The 21,302-nt window shown below is 45.7% G+C and overlaps 1 protein-coding gene across 1 annotated transcript; it reads left to right on the forward strand.

The window, feature by feature from the left end:
- The first annotated feature begins 1,771 nt into the window (after window positions 1-1,771).
- On the forward strand, window positions 1,772-21,003 carry LOC104076419. The gene is made up of 5 exons (XM_009577277.1): window positions 1,772-1,931; window positions 12,984-13,114; window positions 13,333-13,457; window positions 14,170-14,217; window positions 20,841-21,003. The coding sequence occupies exons 2-5, from the start codon at window positions 12,998-13,000 to the stop codon at window positions 21,001-21,003; spliced, it is 453 nt and encodes a 150-aa protein (XP_009575572.1). The 5' UTR covers window positions 1,772-1,931; window positions 12,984-12,997.
- The last annotated feature ends 299 nt before the right edge of the window (window positions 21,004-21,302 follow it).

Genomic DNA, 21,302 nt, shown 5'->3' on the forward strand with positions numbered 1-21,302 from the left:
GACACGGTGAAAGGAGAAACAAAAAGAATCAAAATTATTTAATGGAATAATTAAGATCTGCAAAGCGCTTCGTGGTATAGAGCGCTGGACAACTACATAAGCCTCTCAGTGAGATGTATATTCAGCCGAATAGCTTTGTTCTCTGAATGCGCATAGCGCGAGTAGCGCGAATCCCAGGAGAATTTCTCCTATGAATCACTGGGCGAAAGCAGTGGGAATTCCCCCCGGGGAGGGGTTGGGAGCTCGTGCTTCTGCTTTGCACTGCAAACACTGCCATGGCTGTCACAGACATGAGGTGTCCCGCCGGTGGTACCAGGCTGTTAGGGGAAGCGCCGTGGCCCCCGCGCGCGAAGACGTGGAACGATGTGCCTACCTTTTTGTGCCACGTGGATTTAAGCATGTGGTTTAAGTCCTTCCCTGTACTCAGTCCTCTAGATTAAGTGCTCTTCTATACCCAAATCTCTCATCACGTTAGTAATGTTGGGAAGATCAGTCCTTGGTTAACGTAATTGCCATTACGTTCAAACATTTTACAGGTTTTCTTCAGAAAGAAAAAAAACCCCGTCTAGTTTCTGGGGCCGGTAACATACGTGAACATGAGATTTTTCAAGCTATGGAGGGCTCTGTCATAATCCAGTAGGAATGTCTGTAGGAAAGTAACTTGCTGTTAAAGCGGGCATCTATTCAGAGAAACGACTGCAGAAATGGCATTGTGGGGTCCATGTTTATGGTTTCTCAGCAACGCCGGTTGACGTCTCCTCGGCTGCAAAATTAAAGGACGGTTTTTTTCGACTTGCCAACTCTACAAGCTTAGCTGGGGCTCTCCGCCACACTGGGCTCCATCAAGCTCACGCATCATCAGGACTCAAGAATCAGTGCATGGAATTTAGTTAATGACTAATAGTTGATGCATGAGACAGAAACGAGTCCAAGGCCTGAGCTTTGTTCACTCTGCGGGGCACTGTAAGGTGTTCAAAACTTCAAATGTTGAAGCACGCAGGTCTAGCCCTGCTTGAGCCCCATGACTGGATCTGTTGATTAGGTACCATTTCTACATGTAATCACATTGCAGGGAATGGCCAGTAGTTGCATACGCGCCCAAGCTTTCCTTTGATTTCACTGGGAGTTTTGGGCGTGCAAAGAATGTGGGAATAGATCCTACATGATTTATTGGCAGATAATTTACACGGGCTACTTCTTGGCTGTGTTATGTGCATTTCCTTTCTGCAAAGCCTGTCTTGCAGTAGTTTAACCACCATCAGATTTATCTGCAGGAGCTTTTGAATACAGTTTTGGGAGGGAATGCCATGAAGCTAACTCCCCAGTTTTGAAAAAAATAATGTATATCTAGGTTATTTTTGTGCATGGTTATTCCTAGGCCTTTAAATGGCTATAAAGTAAGGACTATAGCCATTTAAAAGAAGTTACTAGGAAAGGACCACAGTGACCTTGGCAATATCTAATTGCAGGCTAAGCTTTCTGGGTGGGCATTCAGCACTGGATACAAAAAAAGTAAAATCTTGGCAGGAGCTGCCAGGTCTCATTACTTTCAGTAGAGCTTGACATTTCCAGTGTTTAAAAAAAAAAAAAAAAAGAAAAAGAATAAAGTCAACAACTTCAAAGCAGTAGGGGCATACGGAAAAAAGTGTTTGAGCAAAACCGATTTAGCAGTGATGATATAATTACAATCAGAGAAATAAGCGAAGTTGGGTTTTTTTCAGGCTTGCTTATGGCTTTTCTTCTCTTCTCTCCTCCCTGTCCCCCCCTGCAGGAATGGGAGCTGGTGGTGCTGGGGAAGTTGAAGTGGAACCTCGCAGCCGTCACCCCGCACGATTTCATTGAACACATCCTAAGGAAGCTGCCTCTACCTAAAGACAAGTTGCTTTTGATCCGGAAGCATGCACAAACGTTCATTGCCCTTTGTGCCACAGGTAGGCCAAGGTGCTCTGGGTGCACCTGCTGCTTGCCCTGTGGTTGAAAGGGCAGGTTAGTCACTGGTGTTATAAAGGCTTTTCATCCCCTCCATCCTTATGTGATGTGGGAAGAACCGGTGGGACTGTTGGCAAAGGGCATTGTGAATCAGGCCCCGAAACTGCGGTTAAAGAGAATTCTCGCAATCGGGAGCTGTAGTGCCGCTGCAGTCCTGCTCCTACTAACGCGTGCGGTGCTTTTGCAGCGAAGTCAGTAAGACTGGATTAGTCCATACGGTTTTCTGCTTTGCCCGTTCACTAATTTTTTTAAAGGGCCAGGGGTCGTTTGTAAGGACAGATGTGGGACGGCCAAAATAGTAGAAGCTGTTACGGCACATTAGCCCAAAATGCATTGGGCTAATGCATTAAAGACATGTATTCGTAAATTTTTCATTAACTTGGGGCTGTCCAAATAAAAGGTAAAAATTGTATTTTAACATGTACGTGATACTACCACATTACTGAAGCATAGGGAATGACAATTTAAAAAATAGTGACTTTGTTTTTAAACATTTGGATTCTTTCTCTAACTTCACTCCAAGAAAGCAGTGAAACTTGTCTGTTTCGTAGGGAACATTACATTCCCCTTTTGTCGTATGTTTGGCTGAATACAGTTTCTGAAGATTTAGATGAGAATAATTGCTTCTGTGGAAGAGAGGCTTTTAATTTATACCTGCCTGGAAAAGACTGGTTTTTGTTTGGTTTTTTCCCCCCCAGTAACTTTTAGAAAATAAATGTACTCTAATTTTCATCCAAACGATTAACGGTTAGGCCACTTCTTAGAAGCTAGACCTCGAACAGATAAAGAGCATGCGGTGTTTTCCAGGGTTATTATCAAGTAGTATATGGCTCAATGTTTGAATTCACTACAGTTTGACATACCTAGTCCTTTGTGATAGGAACCGTTCTGCCTGTGTGTTTGCAGAGGGGAAAGGAAGACGGGGTGCAGCTTTTGGGTATGAATGTCTACTGCTATGCTTGCTTCTCAATATTTGAGATGCAGTGACTGCTTTTACAATGTAGGCCGGTTTTTGCTACTTCAGTTGATCTGTTTTAGAGAATCTTCTATGGGCTGTGTTAGGGTAATTGACTTTTTGGTTACCAAGATGCTCAAGCTTTTTCTTCTTTTCCCATTGCTGTGTGATCCTTTTCAGACGAAAGACCACAGGGCTCAATAGAAATACTGCTCAAAGTCTACAGGATCATTCCTGGTAATTCATCAGACATTTCTGGGCTAATTAGCTTTTTACTTTAGGATTAATCTGTTCCGTCAGCTTTGCCTTCCTTCTTTGCCTTCTCCCCTTACCCAGGATTCATTCACACTACCCTTTTCTTCTGAAAAAAATGGTCTTTCCCGTGGACATTTCTCTGGATCCTCAAAACATCGTCAGCATCAACCTCCAACAAACCTGGATGTTGTCTTCCAAACCAAACCAGTCTTCCCTCTTTTTTGTTGCTTTAACCTCCTACAATAGTTTTTTTGTTTGTTTTGTTTTATCCAAGAGGACATTTTCTTGAGTGACGTGAATTTCATTATGATCTAGCTTCTCAGATTCTGGTCTGTAATCCTTTGTCCTTGAAGTTCTCTGTATAACCAAAACATTGCAGGACTGTGGGCCATGAAGGAGTTTCCAAAGTCCATGGCTTCTTTCCACCCTTTCTCCATTAATTCTTTGACCGTTAGCTCCATGCTTTACTAGTCTATTTACTGAGATCCAAAACAGCATCCCCTTTCCAACCCTTAGCCCTATGTGTTTCTGTCATGTGTTTCCCCCGTGTGATCTGCTTCTCATGTTACATGTCTCCGATGCGTGAACTGAATTTAAAGGGTTTAAAGAGGCAATAAGTCAGAGTTTCTTTTCTTGCAAATGAAAGCCGTAATTGACTGCGTAGGGAGCTTCCCGAAAGACAGGGCACCGTAGTGCTGGCTGTAGATTTTCTTCTCTTCTCATCCCATTTTCCACAAACCACTGTGTTGGCAATTAGTTTTGAGGAGGACCCACAACCCTGTGCAGTTTCAAAAGCAGAGATCTCACCCAAGCCCTCATTCCCAGTTTTCTACTTCATTCCCAGTTTACTAGCAAGTTACTACCCCCATTTGCATTATAGAAATGTCATGTTATGAGTACTGTATTTCCCTTTCACTGCCACTCTTCTTGAAGTCATTCTTACCCTGCTCGGTGAAGAAAAGCCCCTTCTCATCAGACTTCCTTCCAGATCTAGTTGTCATTTCCTTTTCTTGTCCTGTTCGTTGCAGAGCTCTCATCGGCCGCTGTGTTTCTTCTTTCCCTTTCTCCCTCAAAGCTTCTGCTCTCCACCAGCTCGGGTTAAGCCTGGTGTTTCATTTCCCCATTTGCCTTCTTTCAGAAGCCATGTGGCTGCCTCTTCCCTTGCTCCCTCCACATGTTTTTAGCCTGGGTTTGACTCTTTTACCAGACCTGACCTCGCTGGCTGGCTAATGGCTCTGGTCTGCAGCACAGTAATAAATCTGTTTTTATTTCCATTTCAGTGCAGTTTTCTCTGCTTTCAAGTACTTCTTCTTCTTCAGTGTATCGTGCAAAACCTGGCATATTTTGAACTTTTTTCCTCTAGCCCGAGTTCTTCTTCACCAGCTGTACCATTTTAATTTCCCAGCAAAAGCCTTATACCAGAAATACCCAAGTGTTGCCTGCCTTTACAGAGCCGGTTGTGATCTCAGTCCTGCAATACTTTGTGTCAGCAAACGGAGAGGGAAGCAACCATTAATAGTTCTGGATGTTGTGCTGGATGTGTAGGATCACTTTGATATTCATCTCTATTCTCCTTTCCGTTTGAAGGTTATGCAAAAGGAGATGATACTTGGTTCTTTTGTACATTCCTCTCAGTCATGTTTTATCATTTTGGCTCTTTCTCTGTCTCTCTGTCTTTATTTTAAGCCCAGTTTCTGAAACAAGCTGCATGGATATAAATGCACAGCCTCTCCCTGTTGTTGCGGTGATTAATGATTCACATGAGCATGACTGAAACTCGAACGTATCCCTCTTTGCCCTTGGTCCCATCTGAACATACGGCTGCTGACCAAGACAGAACCTTATTCCCTGAATAAAACGTTTTCTCTTTACCGTGCCCTGCACTCGCAACGCTTTCAGGAGCCTCCTTCTCCACTGGAAGGGGCCGAAAGTGGTGTCTGCCCGCAGCCCGTCCCTGTCTGCGCTTCCAGCGCCGTGGCCATGCAAACAGGGTGCTGTCATTACGCGAGAGCTCGATCTGTTGGCTGGGAATTGCCCATGCGTAGGCCAGCTTTCTTCAAGCTGCCTCGCTCACTGCACAGTAGGAGAGTATAGATTGACATGCGCTGGCATAGCCTAGTCTGTCATGATGTCATTTGTTTTCTCATCCCGCTGGTGGCTTCCCGTGTAAGCAAAAATCTACTTCAGGAATCTTCTGAATTTTAAAGGCACTAAGAGGCTGCATCTGGACCCCTTGTCCTTACAATATAGCTTGGCAAAACTGATGCTTACTGCTTTTTCAGCATGGGAGGATCCTGTTTATCTGTGAGCCCAGTGGAGGTCATCCTTCTTCTGCTGTCTGGGATCCCATCGCTTTGCCTCTCTGACCCCACCTCCGTCTGTTCCTTGCTTTGCGCCCTTCGTCCCTCCTCTGTCTCTTCGCATTGCACTCCACAGTTTGGAAATGTTTTCTCTGGGGCTGCCTGCTTGCTTGTATGTGCCGTGCTCCAAGCCAGGGAATCGCTCCTGGAGGAGTGGGAAAGGGCACTGGTTACAGAGCTGCATGCAGAGCAGAAGAGGACCGTGCATTATTTCCTTGGCTTCAGCGTGCCCTTCATGTCTTCTTCTTCCAGGCTGTTCAGAGTCACAGATGCCCAACTGCTTCCTTGCGTTACGCTTTCTTGTTGGACGCTGTACGTGCCACTGTTTTGGCGCAGGATGCCCCTTTTTGTGTCAGAGCCTATAAGGGAATGGGTTTTGGGGGAGGACAGGCTGTGCAAGTCAGGCTTTCAGAAAGAGGAGCTGTGCGTTTCCGAACACAAGCTGTAATGGAGAGACTAATCTCACTGAGGAGGTTTTCGCTGTTTGATTTAAGTGGCATGCAAAACTTGGAAGCAAAAAGCTTTGCAGACTTGCAGAGACAGGAGGCAACTTGTCCAGATCCCTAGACAGCCCTTCGCATGGTCTCTTCTGTGCTTCAGCCGAGTCCTATGGCAGGTGAGATGTTCCCATGATGGATACAATGCAGCATCTCATAGAGTGGTGGCTTTCAAAGCCTGTGTCTGCAAAGAGGCTAAGAAAGAGGAGGAAAATTTCAGCTTTAAGTCAGTTTTGTACAGTGTGCCAAACCTCTGCCCACTGTCTCTGGGACATTAATCATCTACATTTGAAAGCTGAGAAGGCTTTTTTTTAATTTCTGGGCCAAATCCTGGGTCCTTACTCAGACAGAAGGTCTGTGGAAGTCAATGGGAGTGTTGTCTGAGCAAAGACTGCAAGATGAGGCCCATAAACCCTAGTGATCTGGAGGGTAACCACACAGAATGCTTTGTAACACCAAAAGGCATGTTTGGTCCTCAGGACTCCTGCTGGGCAAGTCTACTATGCATCCTTCCCCTCTCAGCCAACGTGAGAGTTATTGGGCTCTGTCCCTGCAGAGGATAAAAGTGTGATACGAGTTTTAGCCACAACTTGTTCTTTGCAGAGGGAAAGAAAGAAGTCCACAGAGCCTCCGTTGTGTGGATTAATCTCTCAGAAAGGAAATACATGTTGCAAAGTGGCAGTGGTTGCACGAATACTTCTTGCATGACAGAGGAAAGAATAATCCACATTAATTTATTGCCATATAAAAGAAGGCTCTTGCTTGTTTCTGGGAGAGGCAGCTCATATCAGTATATTGAGCTCTCCCGCAAAATAAAGCCGCAAGAACCGTGGAAGCTCCATCAACAAGTAAGCAGGGCCTGGGGAGTGTTTTGTATGAGCAGACTCACTCCTTAAGTTGTAGGACCCATCAGATCTGGGAAGATGAAGTGGAAAGAAATGGAAGAAGAGAGACTTTGCTGATACAAGCTGGGGTAATTCCTGTGCTGCCGGATAACTTGCCCTCCTTCCTACCAGCTGCAGAGCTGACCTTTTGATGGTTCAAGCGCTAACATAATCCTGATCCTTGGTTAGGCTTTCTTACTGAAGGTGTAGAACAAGTGAAAATAATAATCAGTACGAACAGTTGTTCAGAAATAGAGTTTATGATCAGCTAATAAGCGAGTGCTCATACACTTTACATAGACTGCTCAAAGTGTTTCCTTGTCTCTACCTCACTTGGATGGTTGTGATGTAGCATTAGCATTTAGGATACTTTAGACCCATCTGTATAAAGGCCAAACACTTTTTGCCTTACTGTAGCCCAGGAACAGAATTAGGTGTCTGCCCTCCCGCCTACTCGAAGAATAGAAATGGGTCTGCATCCTATTTTACTTGAGAGTTTTTTGTTTGGTCGTACTTGGCACTGCCATGCGCCTTTTTTGAAGGGCTGAAGAGTCATCTGGTTTTGCCTTTAAAAGCAGAAATAGTTAACATGGGGAAAAATTGCTGTCTTGTAGAAATATGAGAGCAAGAGAAAAAAAATAGCCAATGCAGTTAAAACCAACTGCGTTTGAAAAAAAAAGTAGCACACTGACACTGGAATTGCATTTGGATCAAAACAGGCAAGAATTAAATTCACTACTTACATTGTTTCCCTTCAACCTTTCTTTTTAACTTACCTGCTAAAATAGAGATCCATGTTTGTCCTCATAGTAAAGTCATTGGCTGGGTGGAGTTTGAGGCTGGGTGAAATTTGACCATTATCTATATCATTTTATAAACCGATATTGATGACTGTCATGATTCTGCTCTCCTGATGGAGGTAACATGCCTTTTTTGTTTTCTTTCCCCCTCCGCCCCGTGAGAGCGTTGTCTTCCGCAAGACAGCCGTTTCCAATTCTCCGTTTGCAACTCTGAAAATAAACCTCTATCAAATTATAGAGATGAAAACTGGCTGTTAAAAAAAAACAACCTGCGGCCAGAGCAGTAACAAGGGTCATTGTAAGACGGTAGAGTTCCCACCTGGCTTTGGCACACGGAGCACGTTCAGCCCGGATATTTGTCAGTGCTCTTTTCCTTCTGGCAGTTTTCATTTATTGGCTGCAAGTTAGGGCTTCCCCTTGCGGGACCTCGCTGGGTTCCTGCCTCCAGTTCCCTCCTGCTTTAGACTGACTGTCAACCTTGCGTTTTCCTGGCTCGGAGGTAGCGAAGTCCACTGGATCAGGAGAGAGACAGCAAAACAGCTCGGCCGCCATGGGCAGGGTCCTGGAACCTGACCATAGGTTACGTGTGCCGCGCGGGCAGAAAAACGTCCTTGGCGGGTGCGTACGTTGCTGCCCTGGCTGTCGGCGCGAGCTCCAGTCTGAAAGCAGGGCGCGGGTTCAGGGTACCCTGAATTTGCTTCGATGACTCCGGCTGGCTGTCCAGCGGTGGCTGTGTGGCAAAGGGTACTGTTCCTTGGGTCGGCTTTTTTTATTTCCAACGCTGAAGTCACTGGGGTTGTGCAAGGTCAGTCCCTTGTTTTTAGGTCCTTTAGGAAAAAGCGGATACCGAAATGGGGATAGGACAGTTTCTGGTGTTACTGCCTGGGAATAGAAGGTAAAACAAGTCCTGCTTTCTGACTACCCAGTTCTTCCCTTGAAGAAGTGCTCGTGTGCTCGGATCCTCGTAGACTACACGTTGTTGCACTACTCCTCTGACTTTTAATGAGACTCTTCCGCAGTGGAATTGCATAAATCACAACAAAGTTAGAGGCAGAGCCATGTCTTCGGTGCAGGCTCTGGGTGCCCATAAACCAAGGTTGCACATAGGTCCGAAAGAAGGATTTAGCCCATAGCCTTGCTTCAGGTGTCCAGTAAGAAGTGATTTTTGTAAGATTCCCTCTGTAATTCAGGGTTCATCATCTCTAACCAGAATTTAACGTAAGAGCCTATGTTTCAGAGTCAAATGTTTAAGTCCTCTCTCTCCCCCTTTTATTTTGATTTTTTTTTCTTTTTTTAAATCTCAGGGCAAGCTTTTGACTTAATTCTGCGAGCAGTTTTACCTGGGTGAAAACTGAGTAAGGATGGCGGGACTTGGCTTGTTATTATGGGGGAAGCAGGGATAGAGGTTTATAATTGAAAATAGTGCGTAAAAAGCTTGTTTTTAATTTCTCGATGGAATGTAAGGGACTCAAGGGGGGTTCTGCATCCCCTCAGATACGGTACTTAATATTTATGCTTTCATTGCACCTTGACAAACATTTCACGTAGTTATTGCTTTGCTTGAATATGGAAATATGTTAATTACGGCCTTTATTCCGCTGCCTGCTCTTTTCCTCAGCCTTTTCTATTCAACCCTCTAGGTGGCCCAGCACAATGTGGCTTCTTTTCTTTCAATGAGCTCTTTCCACACTAATAGGGTCCAGGGTGATGTGGAGAACCATGTGCACAAAATTGGTGCACCACCCCCCATCCCTTTGTGGGTATGTCAGGTTAAATTCATATCAGCAGGAGGGTCACTGCCATGATTTTCAATAGCGCGAGATGAGGTGATGACTTCAGACAATGGCGCCACACTCTCCAGTTGGAGACACTTGCCTCACCAGTTGCAGTAGTTAATTAATATGCTAAAAATAGAAGCCAGTGATACAAATCGCTGCCTGTTGTACAACAAAGACTGGGCATGTGTAGCTTTGATAGCCAAGTTTATGGTGCTTGTTATGGAGGGAAGTTAGTTTAGAGCTAGAGGCAATGTAAGACTTTCTGGATGCTGAGCTTTAGTCACTCTGGGCCTCTGGCCATTCGCTCGCTGTCTCATTTGCATTATGAATGACATTAAGGGAACTAACAAGGTTATTGGGCATAGAAATGTTCTCATGTGACCCCACGTGGAAGCAGACCTACAGCAGTGCTAGTTGGCAGGGGCACTGTGGCTCTTTATTCAGCTTCCTAGGAAGACGGTTTCTGGGAGTAGATGTAAAATCAACCACGAGAGAACCGGCGCTTGGATAATGTGGAGGTCCTGATGCAAGCCCCTAGGAAGTTCAGAGGGCAGGCGGGAGCTGTGTCCTTCACTCAGCCCGCCGTGCCTGGCCGGTGCTGAGCGTTGAGTGCAAGACGTGGGAGCTCCCCGTTGCTTGGGTGTAAATGCAGCCGCCTGGGGCTGGGTGAAGCCTCTCCGTGGGGGTTCAGTGACCATGCATGAGGGTGTGAGTCCACTCGGGCCTCCGAGTGGGTCCGTTTCTCCTTGCTGCTGGCTCAAATGATGGGTGGGAGGGGGTGGGTTTTCGTTCTCACCCACTGCATCATAGGGACTGTCCAAATACCGGCAGAGGTTGAGAGGTTTTGCATCATCTTTTTACTACATCTTCCCTGAAACTTGAGACAAGGAGGGGTAAATTATGGAAAGTCCATCGCCACTTGTAGTTCCCACGCATAACTAGGAGATGGTTTGGTATGTCCAAAGATTTAAATGCAGGAGTTGCATCCCAGCTTAGGGCCACGTTGGCCAAGTGCAGCCTCATTCACGCCAATGCAACCACACAGGATTCGCAAACGCAAGCAAATGCAGTGTGTACAAGAGGAGAAGCAGACCTGTGGAGATGTAGTCTGCTTTAATTTATCCCTTTTCTAAAGAAACTAGTGGGATTGCTGATGAATCGCTCTATGTAGATGACAGCAGATTTTGGGGATGCTAGGTCTCTTCCATAAATGTTTGAATGTTCTTAAATTTTGTAGACATTTGTTAATTGCTCCATGGACCAGGAGGACGCTCTGGACAGTCACATAAGCACATAAACATTTACGACCTTTATAAAAACCTCTCATTATCAGACTCCTTTAACCATTCCTCATTTTCATATTGGACTATGTAAACTGGTTGCCCATTGGGCTTTTTAAACTGGTGGCCCAGCGATCACACTTCTTCTGTGGAGCCACCAGCTACCAGATCAACCCACAGGAAAGAGCCACTGCAACAGTCACCCAGAGCCAAGTCCCAGGGCCCCCCGTCAGTAGCAATGAGTAAGAAGAAAGGCAAAATGGCATAAAATGAGGGCTGTTTTGAGGGCTTAAAACCCCACTGTATTTATGGCCTGCTCTGAAGGTCTGGCCTGACGATAAGTGCCACCACAGGCTGAGGCACCAGGGATAGGGCAGACTCTGTGGGGAGTGCATGTGCAGTGTGTCAGGTAGCCTTATCTATTTTCCCTGGTCATGCATTTACAGGCTGGATGGGGCTAGCCGTTGCATGTGTGTGTGTGTATAAATCCGTGTGAGGTGAATGTGAAAGCGATTTTGATCATGAAAGTGCAGTTCCTGTTACCTCGACATGTGCTGAGATCAGCATCCTCAGGGTCGCATCCCGCACTGATAAGTAGGAATCAGGGCTCTCCTGTTGACTCGCTCATTAGTGGGGACAATATAACTTAATTTCCAAGATCATCAGCTTTCCTGTGTAGAGTGGGTTCTTACTATTACAGTAGTGCATAATTACTATTTTTATAATAATGGCAGTCCATATTCATTGCTTCTGTCGGTGGGAATTTGCTCCTTCAGAAGTGGTTGTCAGAGTGTGATGTCTGCTGAGCTCTCCTGGTAGGAAGGACAGTGGACTTCAGCAGTGTGCAACGGCGGGCTTGCAGGTGGTCATCTCTTGGTGGCTTCCACGCCAGGTTTTCAGCTCCTCCTTCTCTCTCCCTACTCCTAACATGTCCCTTCCAGTCTGTCTGGATGCATGTTATGACCCGAGTCCCAGCCTTACCTGACTGCTTCATTCCTCGTGGGTCCCAGGGACATACTCCAGCCTGGAGAAGAGCATGCCATCTCCACAGCTATTGCAGTATCTGCCAGCTCAGAGTCTGGGAGGCCGAGAACAACCCTCCGTGTGTCTAAAACTTGAGCGGTTACACAGACGTCAACAGGGTTACAGAATTTGTGCTACCTGAACAGAGAGGACTTGGGATCTGCCCTTAACAGAAGGGCAGTTTTCTGTAACAATCTGTTTCTATAAATAGACTAAATATATCGATTGTGGTTTATTTCATATTAAGTGTTACTTGGGTTTCCTCTTCCTTCTCCTCCAGTCACCCCAACTGAAAAGTGGTAGAGAAGGGTTTGTTAATGAGTTATTGTTCAGCCAAACAACTTGCAAACCAAGTTGCATTTTAGGAAGATACCAGCAACCAAGAAAATCTCCTGGAAATGGTGTTTAGTAAGACATGCTGATAAGCCAGTTCCTATGGCAGTGTCATAAACCATAAAATGGACTTATAAAGGTCACATTTAGTTTTATTTTCATTTCTCTCCTGATCTCCACAGATGTGTGAGAGGAAGTTTTGAAACGTATTTTCAACTTACTAAGAAATAGTAGTAATGACAAATGTGATCTTTGTTTTTTCTTTGATTACGTAGCTATGGGCTGTAAGTGTTCTCATTTCCTAATTGCAAAGGTGGTAAAGATGAATTGTTAATTAAAATCTCTTTCCCGGACAGGTCTTTAAATGCTCGAGTTAATTAAGTCTTTAAAAATTGACGTGACTAAAAATCTCAGTTTGGTCCTTTGTGATACCTTATTCCAGTTATACAGAGTTATACAGAGAGCTCTAATGTGACCAAGACCCAAATTTCTGACGTAAATTACAGAAAGCCTCGTTCTTCTCTTTCCTTTTCTTTAAAACTAAGGAAAGACTATTAAAAATTGTCCAGGTTTACTTTATGCATCAGTGAGAATAAAAGACCGAACCGCATTTCCATTTTAATTTGCAGATCTGTTACCCCTCCTTTGACTGCTTGTGATGAGCAGTGTGACTAATGAGCTCCACCGGACCAAAAAGAGTGGCACTTTTCCCTTTCTTCTACGTCCCCGTTTTTTATTCTTGGGTGTGGTTTTTTTATGTTGCTTGCCTCTGATGTTTTGCAGCTTTTCTGGTCTGGGCTTGGACTGATTCCCAGATCTGTTCTTGCAGATTTTAACTTTGCCATGTACCCACCGTCAATGATAGCAACTGGAAGTGTGGGAGCAGCCATCTGTGGCCTTCAGCTTGATGACGGGGACAGCCTCACGGACCTCCTGGCCAAGATCACAAACACAGATGTGGTGAGTGTCCCGCATTCCTCTTCTCCTTTCACTTATGAGGTGGAGAACTGGGCCATCAAACCCGGCCTGATCCCGAAAGCCCAGTGGAGCAAAGGAGGGGGGTGCTTCTGGAGCGAGCGGGTTGCAGGCATGGACCCGGCACCTTGGTTGCAATGCTTTGGATGTCCAAAGCTCCTTGGCTTCCCGGGATCATTTTTCATTCACGCTTTGTTCAGCAGCTTGGTGGGGAGAGCCTGCTCTGCCCGCCCTGGCTGACGGTCAGGCTTGCTCTAGGGGGGAGCCGCCTCGGGTACCACCCCGGGCGATGGGGCGAGCAGGCAGACAGCATCCCCTGGGGCACAAGGTAAACCAGTATGTGCGCCGGTCCTGTGTTCGCAGCCTTGTAAGCACTCTTCTCGCCCTCATGGAGGTATTGTCTAAAAATCCTTCACTGAGGGGAAGTGAATAACGAGCTAATCCTCCGGCACTGGCACAGTGTGAGGCAGGTGCAACCCAGGCTGTCTGGGATCTTGTCTGTAACTTCATTAAGCTCGCCCCGTGAAGGGCATTTCTTGGCTTGTCAGAAGGTCCTGTCGTCAGTAGGAGAGGTGAATCTGATGGCAGTTCGGTGGTGCTCAAACTCACTCAAAAGTGAGTTTGCTGGTCTGGGGGGTCAGCTTCTAGTGGGGACATCAGAAAAACCCAAACGTGACAGCTCTGCTTGACAGTCTCAGCAGAAAGCTGGGAGGACTGAAAGGAGCACTCAGGGTGCCTTCCCCGCGGGGTGGTGCCTCTCCTGCTGTGCCCCCGGGTCGGTGGGACACTGCGGGGAGAGCTTACGCTCCTGCAAATCCGAACCGCTTGGTCTGTGGATAAACAGGAGTTTCATCTCTTGCGAAGCTGATAATGTTTTGCTGTGATGAAATTCACTCAAAAGGAAGGAAAATGAGTGAGGCTTCCTGAAATGCAGGCCACTAATAAGATAATGCTTTTTCCTACCGTAAGAGTATCAGTTTCCAATGCATCAGCCTTAACATGTGCTAACTATAAAACTTTTTATTGCTTTTACTTTACAGAGTAAATACACTGTGCAATTACTACATCTGTGATAACATTGTCAAGAGGTTTGTTTTTTCCAACAAATATTCTGTGTTTTGGCTAAAAAAGAATGGTCTGGTTTAACAAAAAGGGAAGAATTTCGCTATTGATTTTTTTCTTTCAATCAGATTGAGGCTAATTTGCAACTGCAGTCCTGGGACTTCCCGTTTTTTTGATTGGAACTTGGTTTTGCACAGAGAAAGGAACATTTCCAATTCTAAATGCTTATAATGTAAATCAAGTAGCTGCAGAAATTTAACATACACTCATTTCAGTGTAAATGAAAATTTTACTCAGGTAATTGCTCTTTTGTGTCTGTTTTATAAGTATGGAGAAACAGAGTGGTGATACATTACAGTAAGCAGCAGGAGTGCAAGAAGAATCCTGTATAACAATTCAGACTGCATGGCCTGGTGCAAGTAATGCACAAAGCTCATTTGTACAGTTAGACTTGGCAAATCCATTAAGTTTACTTCATTTGTGTGGATAACAAGAATTATCCATTATTGGTACTGATATTGGTAGTTACTGGCTGAATGAGATTTTCTCCTTGGATGTTTGTCTGATTGGATGTAACATGGTAAGTTTTGGATGCTGCGTCCAGGAATGTCCGGGAGGACTCTTAAGATAAGTGGACAGATGTGAGAGGGACATTAGAAAACCGGGCAAAGAAAGACAAGGATTTAGGGAGAGACTAACATCTTGTTAAAAAAGGTGCTGTCTTCAGCCAAGGTTGCGAATATTCACAGAATGAGGAAAGCGGTTGGTTCTAGCCCCTAAGAGCTTCTTTTATAATTCCATGTCTTAACTCCATGGAGCATCTGAAAGGCTGATGCCCCTCTGCTATGATTTTCCTTGTTAGATGACAATGCCAGGTGAAGTTGTTCCTGCTCAGCTGCTGCTTATTTTCATGCTTGCTTTTGCTGATATATGCCCACACAGCTGCTCATGTCCTTGTGTTTCAAACCCCATCCTGGAAGTAATCTTTAAAGAAGCGGGGGAAGGACCACTTCTTGTTGTTCCCGAGCTGGGGTGTCAGGAGGCTTGCTTGGTTTATAAACCGGATCAGTTAACTGATAGATTTCCAAGAACAGCCTCAAAACAGCTGGGAGAGCTGAGCACTGTGGCACAGGGCAGGACAAATAGGGGCAGATGGGGATGAGAGGAGTCTGTGTAACCATCATTGTCTGTGAGCTTCTTGTACTACAGCTATAGAAATTACAGCCTGACGGATCAACTTGGTAATCAGCAGGACAAGCATAATGACGGGAATGAGGGAATGACAGCGTGGGGTGAGGAATGGGAACACAAATAGCCCTTAGGGTGGCAGGGAAGGGACAGGGAGGCGTGCAGAGTGAAGGAGACAAGAGTAAATGGAAAGTTTAGGGGGAGCCTTCACAAGCTTGGCGCCTGCTTCTGCTGCTGTGAAGCAGAACAGAGCATGTCACTGCCTGCAGAAATCCCTGGGTAGTCCTTTGGAAGTCTTTTTTGAAGGCAGAAGCAAGTGGTGCTCAGGTACCACCAGAACCCAGACCTAGAACGGATACCCTCAGCAGAGCTCATCACTTTGTTTCTGTGCCACCTGATTAACGATGCAGTCTTCCATCACTAGACCACATTCCCCACATCGGTAAGCTCCAGATAAACTTCTGATGTTGTTTCCACAGTATTTTAGCACTTGTCAGAAGGGAGATGCCAAGGTAGCCCTTGCTGGTGTATTTGTATTTGAGGTGTTTGGTGGGTTTTGATCAACCATTGAGTAGCTGGGTTCTGTCTTTCTGGAGATGCCAGGGAGTTGTTCAGGGTAGTTCTTCATTTCCTCTAAGAGCTTCCCTGTGTAGTCACAAGGGTGTTTTCCCTTCTTGTTCTTTTTCAGCATGGACAGGAGGTTTGGGTTGCAGTGACAGCATGGTGCTGACAATACTCAGCTCTCAGGTGAGGGCAAGCGAGCTCAACACATGGGCCACGAGGGCTACATCACTGGGACCTTGCAAGATACTTAGCTGTGCCTCGATTCCCCGGTCACAGGGAAGAGGATTTCCCTCCCTCACCCGTCATTTTTGCCAGCAAAGAGATTTTGAGCATCCCTTCCTGATGCAGCCCTTGCCTCAGTAATCTGTTCTTTAGTCACCTTCATGCACGGGCTCCTGTTCAGGAGGTCCCGCGAGGCTAGCTGCAGCTGCTGGCTTGCATAGCTGCTCCTCACGGGGGGAACTGCACTCACGGGTTTTCCTTCTGTGCCTCTCCGAGTGTTTCTTTCTGGTTGCTGGCTGGTGCCTTGCTGCTTCACCTGCGAAGCCCTGCTGGAATCGGCATCCCAGCTGACTCTTCCCGTGCTCAGTCCATATACGGGGGATGTTTGTGAAGGTTTGTAGGGACAGAAGAAAAGTCACAGTAGAGTGTCTTTCTGGTGGAATTTTCTTTCTGCTTGGTCTGGTAGAGCCCATGTTAATTGACTTTCCGAGCATGTTGCGAGCATATTGCACACAACCACATTTAAGGGGGAATACGTGGCTTTTTTTGCTCTCGTAGGAGTTTTTCTGGATTCTCTTAATTTAAGAATTTAAGTGTATTGATATACACTTAAAGCTCATGTTCTTTATTATAGGAGATACTTGAAGCTTTCTCAGGCACCCCAACGCTTCTTAATGTAAGGCTCTTTGGCAGCATCTTGCAGATTGGACAAACTTTATCTCGTGATGAATTTTTCTATCCTGATTGTTTCAGTCTGAAAGAAAATACCTGCCAAAACGGCTTAGTAGTTCTTAAGTGGTTAGAAGAAAAAAAGATGATGGTTTTTTGCATTGAAAATTTCTTCATGCCTTTTCTTTGAAATTTAGTAGATGGGTTTTTGTCAGAAATGTGATTTTTGCCATCCTGGTGAAAATCTTCCCAAATTTGGCTGAGCATATATGCCTTTGGGAAAAAAAAAACCAAAACACCGCAACTCTTAACGTTTTACTGATCATATCCTCTCTAAGAGTCTGTCGGCACTGGGTAGAGACAAGCTTTCTTCCCTCTGCTCCTGGTCTTAGCCCACAGCAGCACAGACCACTGAGGAGAGTCTCACTCGCCCCCCCGAGTCAGGGCACACTCGGGACAAAAGGAGCTTCTGGATAATTCAGTCGCTAAAAAACTTAAGTCTTTGCAGAAGATAGAGGTGCTGTCATTTTTCAAGATGTTTCCGTTGTTGTGGCAGACGTGGCCTTAACTCAAAGTCTGTCTCCTGCAAGCTTTGAAGTCTCAGCCCAACCAAAGGTGGCCAGAATTTTTAACTTGGGCAAAATAGTGTATTTTTCATTAACCGGATATTTGGAAATGGGAGAAATACTTTGGTAGAAACTTTCTCCGTGACTTTTGCACTGGAAAAATGCAAAAGGGCCCAGGACTGGAAAATTTCATCCCACATGTTAAAGCTTGAGAGAGAGATAAGCAACTGAAAACAGGGTCTGGGAGAAGTATCGGGCAATCTTAGTAATAGGTGGTAATACCAGCCTCATCTGTAAAATGTATTGTTGGAAAAAATGTACTGGCTAGATTGTGTAAGAGTTAGCCCAAGGCTGTGTTAATGAAGAGTAAAGACTGTTGTAATGTATTTTACGCTGGGACTTAATTGAAGTTGAATGAACAGCTTCAGTTCTCTCACTTCCTAATTTCTGATGCCTGAGAGCTCTTCCTGCAGCGACACAATTAATTCATCGTCACTGTGTGAATGATTTTGTTTTCAAAGGGGAGGTTAGGGAAGAGGAAGAAACAAGAGCTCCTAGGCTTTAGGAGCATTATGCAGTAGAAAAGCGAGGGTACTTGCAGAAATTACAGTTCTGCAGAGGAAAAACTTGTTGCCCCCTCCCCGTGCCTCCTGGTAGCCCGTAGAAAGCGGCAGAGAGCAGGGGGGAGAGTCCTTCCCGACCACAGGGTCCCGGGGCCTTCTGCTGCTTTTTCTTTTGGTGTGTGTGATTGCTTAGCATGGAAACAGATGATGGGACTTTCTCATTGGCTTTCCAAAAAATGTCACTGTCTGAGGTGAAGCATGAAAAATTTCAGCTTCGAAGTTGCAAGCATATGAAAATAGAGAATGATAATGAAATCCTGATGCAACTTAACTGCAATGAGCTTTTCTGAACTTCTGCTGTTTTATAATGATAATTTGAGGGAGATATCTGTTTGCTAGGAAATAGCAGCATAAACCAAGAGGCTAAAGTCAATGGAGTTGTTTTAGATTTACATTGGTGTAACTGAGACTGGAGTTTGGCATTTAGAGCTGTAATGTTTTTAATGGATGTTTCATTAAGAATTAGACCAAAAATATGTTACTAATAAACAGTATTTAATTTACAACCCAGCTGTTGGGTAAGCAAACAACCAACACATGAGTGTTTCTTTCACAAACCCATTGGTGTCGGCTATCCTTGTATGAGTCCAAAGCAGTGCTCCAGACTTTAGACAAGATAGTACAAGGCATCGTGTCAGTGTCATTCTCGGGATAACAGTTATTTGTGATAAATAGTTGCCCTGGGCCATTTGGTGAAGGTTGAATCACAGTTTGAAGAGTCAGTGACAATGAGGCCGTGCAAACCTCGGTTTCGTTACTCCTTCCACCTACCACAATAAACACCAGGGACCTACTCTTGGAGAAGCTGAGAAGCTCAGCAGCCCTATGGGTAGCAAAAGTAGCTCTGCATGGTGTATCTGTGAGTTGCCTTTTCTGATCATTATTGTCCCAAAGAGTCGATAAGAGCTAGTCCCACACAGCTTCACACAGCTCCGCAGGACGGGGATTACATGTTCTGATCTGTTTTGCTGCCAGAGAGTGGGAACGTTTCCTTTGCTGTTTCTTGAAGAGGAGAGGAGAGGCTGGTGGGCAAAGAGTTAACAGACCTACTCACAGGAAGCGTGCCGAGCTCCCCGTGCATCTCTTAGTGGGTCATTGCAATGGAAAAATAAACAACTCGGGAAGTCAGGAATTCCCATAGCATCCCAGACCAGCACTCCAGTGCACGCAGTATCCTGTCCCGGTGGAGCCAGATGCTTCAGAGGAGGATACGAGCATCCCCGCTGTGTACAATTACGGGATGTGAGGAAGGATAGCTGAACAGGTAGAGCACATTTTAAGACCTTGCAATCAATATTCTGCTTTGCCACAGACCTGCCTTGGGCAAATCTCTCTCTTCACCTCCTGGAAGAGCAGCCGTCCGTTCAGTGTGTCAGCTTGCTAGCCACGGATCTGGAAACGGCCTCTCTGGCCATGCCTGGGAGCATTGTCATAAATCACGTGCAGGGCGTGCATGCCCTGGCCTGGTTACTGCTTGCATCTCCCTTGAGTCTGTCATAAGCCCCTCCATTCTCTGGTACCCCAGATCTCCTTGTGGAGGAGAAATACATTAAGTTTCTGAGGAGCTCAAGAAGCTACTGCAGGGGTAGGTAGATGAGGTCTTCACCTGTGACAAAGCACCTTGGACCAGAATTTTGTACGCTAAAGTCAGTAAGAATTAGGCACACAACTAAGTTTTAAAGGTAACCCTACTTTGAGCAGAAGGTTGCGTTAAGTGACCTCCAGAGGTCCCTTCCAACCTCCTTCGATGCGGCTGACTGCCCTGAAACGTAGAAACGATTATCTCATATTAAAAATGCATTCAGGCTTATGTCATTGACGAAAGCTGGCAAGGTTAGATTCCCAAATTAAGCTCATCAGTAGCTGTTTGTGTAATAAACTCTATAGCACCATAGTTGCAGGAAGGGCTGGCCAGGTTCACTCTGTTGTGATAATGAGGGTTATATGCGCACATAAGGAGCGTCTTCTTCCTAGAGCCCAGCTCTGAAGGTTGCATTCGGATGACAAAAGGAGTTGTCCTCCCCGGCATCGGCAGCAGGGGAAGGGTTTTTGGGCAGAGCCAACATGTGGGTTTGTATGTGGGCACAAGTCCCTTCTAAAAGTCTGTTCCCAGATGGGAACTGGTGTGTACTGAGTGGTTTTGAAAATCCAAAGGGCCTGAGGTAGAAAGAAAAAAGGAACCAAGCTTTTCTTAAAGTCTTGTCGAGACAGCTGGCTGTCAGCCCTTGAAAATGTGGAGTCAGGCTGTTTTGAAGACTGGATCCATAATAAATGGCATTTAAAATATCTCTACTTAAATGTGCTACATATGTCAGTGCTGGGATTTTTTTTTCCCCCCCAAGGTCTGAAAAGTCCCTTCATAAAGATCCCTGCAAATTTCTGCACAGAAATGACGTTCAGAACCACCACGCTCAAGAATTCAGTTTCTGTTGAGCCGCAGTATAAAATCATGGAAATCTATCTTGAATGGATAGCATTTGAACATTGTCCCTACAGCACATACACCATTTATCCCCTCCTTTGTAGTGTTCAGGGCCTGTGGTTTTGGAACCAAGTAACAGGACTCGCTGTATCTTATCCTGCCTTATTTGTTGCAGACCACATTTTGTATGCAAGGAAACAACAGACAAAATAGCCTCCAAAAGAAAGGAAGAATGAGATAGTTTCCTAAGTTGTCTTTGCCTGAGTTGGCAGCTGCTCCGCTTCATTCAGCTTTTTGTTCCCCAGTGAGTGCTGTGCGTGTGTAGCAACAATGGGGTGATGCAGTTACACCGCGGGCTCATGGCGGAGTTCCGTCAGATCCATTCATAAATACAGCCTCGGCCGGCGCGCCGAGGAAGCCGGGCCCCCGAGGAACCGGCCCCGCAGCCCAGGCATCGCCGCCGGAGGAGCTCACGGGCCGGCGATAGATAGTCTGGTCGGAGACTTGCCCCCGACCTCCGGCGGGGGATCCGTGCTCGGCTCATACAGCTTTGTATAGTCGCAGCTTGTCGCAGCTTTTTTAAAATCCTCTTTTTCAGTAAACGCTCGTGGCGTTTATTGCAGCAGGGTAAATTCGGAGCTTTTCACAGTTGCAAAGTATACCTGTTAGAGGGAGACGATCAGCTTGAAATCCCAAGTCACGTTAAGCAGGGAGTATAATTTCAGGCATGGCATCTGGCCCTGGATCACCCTGCCAGTGTTTTGGCTTTACTCTCACTTTTTCCAGTTCTAAAAACATGGTTCTCTCCTGTTGCTATGAGGAATACCCACATGAGCAACAGGAAACCAACAAACTGA

Source organism: Fulmarus glacialis, unplaced genomic scaffold, assembly GCF_000690835.1.
Source record: "Fulmarus glacialis isolate BGI_N327 unplaced genomic scaffold, ASM69083v1 scaffold46904, whole genome shotgun sequence".
NCBI lineage: Eukaryota > Metazoa > Chordata > Aves > Procellariiformes > Procellariidae > Fulmarus > Fulmarus glacialis.

Excerpts from the sequence above, each read along its gene's own strand:
- LOC104076419 (XM_009577277.1), top strand. The coding sequence starts at position 12,998 with ATGTACCCACCGTCAATGATAGCAACTGGAAGTGTGGGAGCAGCCATC. Across the intron at positions 13,115-13,332 it reads AGATCACAAACACAGATGTG|CTTGGTGGGGAGAGCCTGCT; the intron begins GTGAGTGTCCCG and ends TTTGTTCAGCAG. Across the intron at positions 14,218-20,840 it reads TGTGATAACATTGTCAAGAG|CCTCGGCCGGCGCGCCGAGG; the intron begins GTTTGTTTTTTC and ends TCATAAATACAG.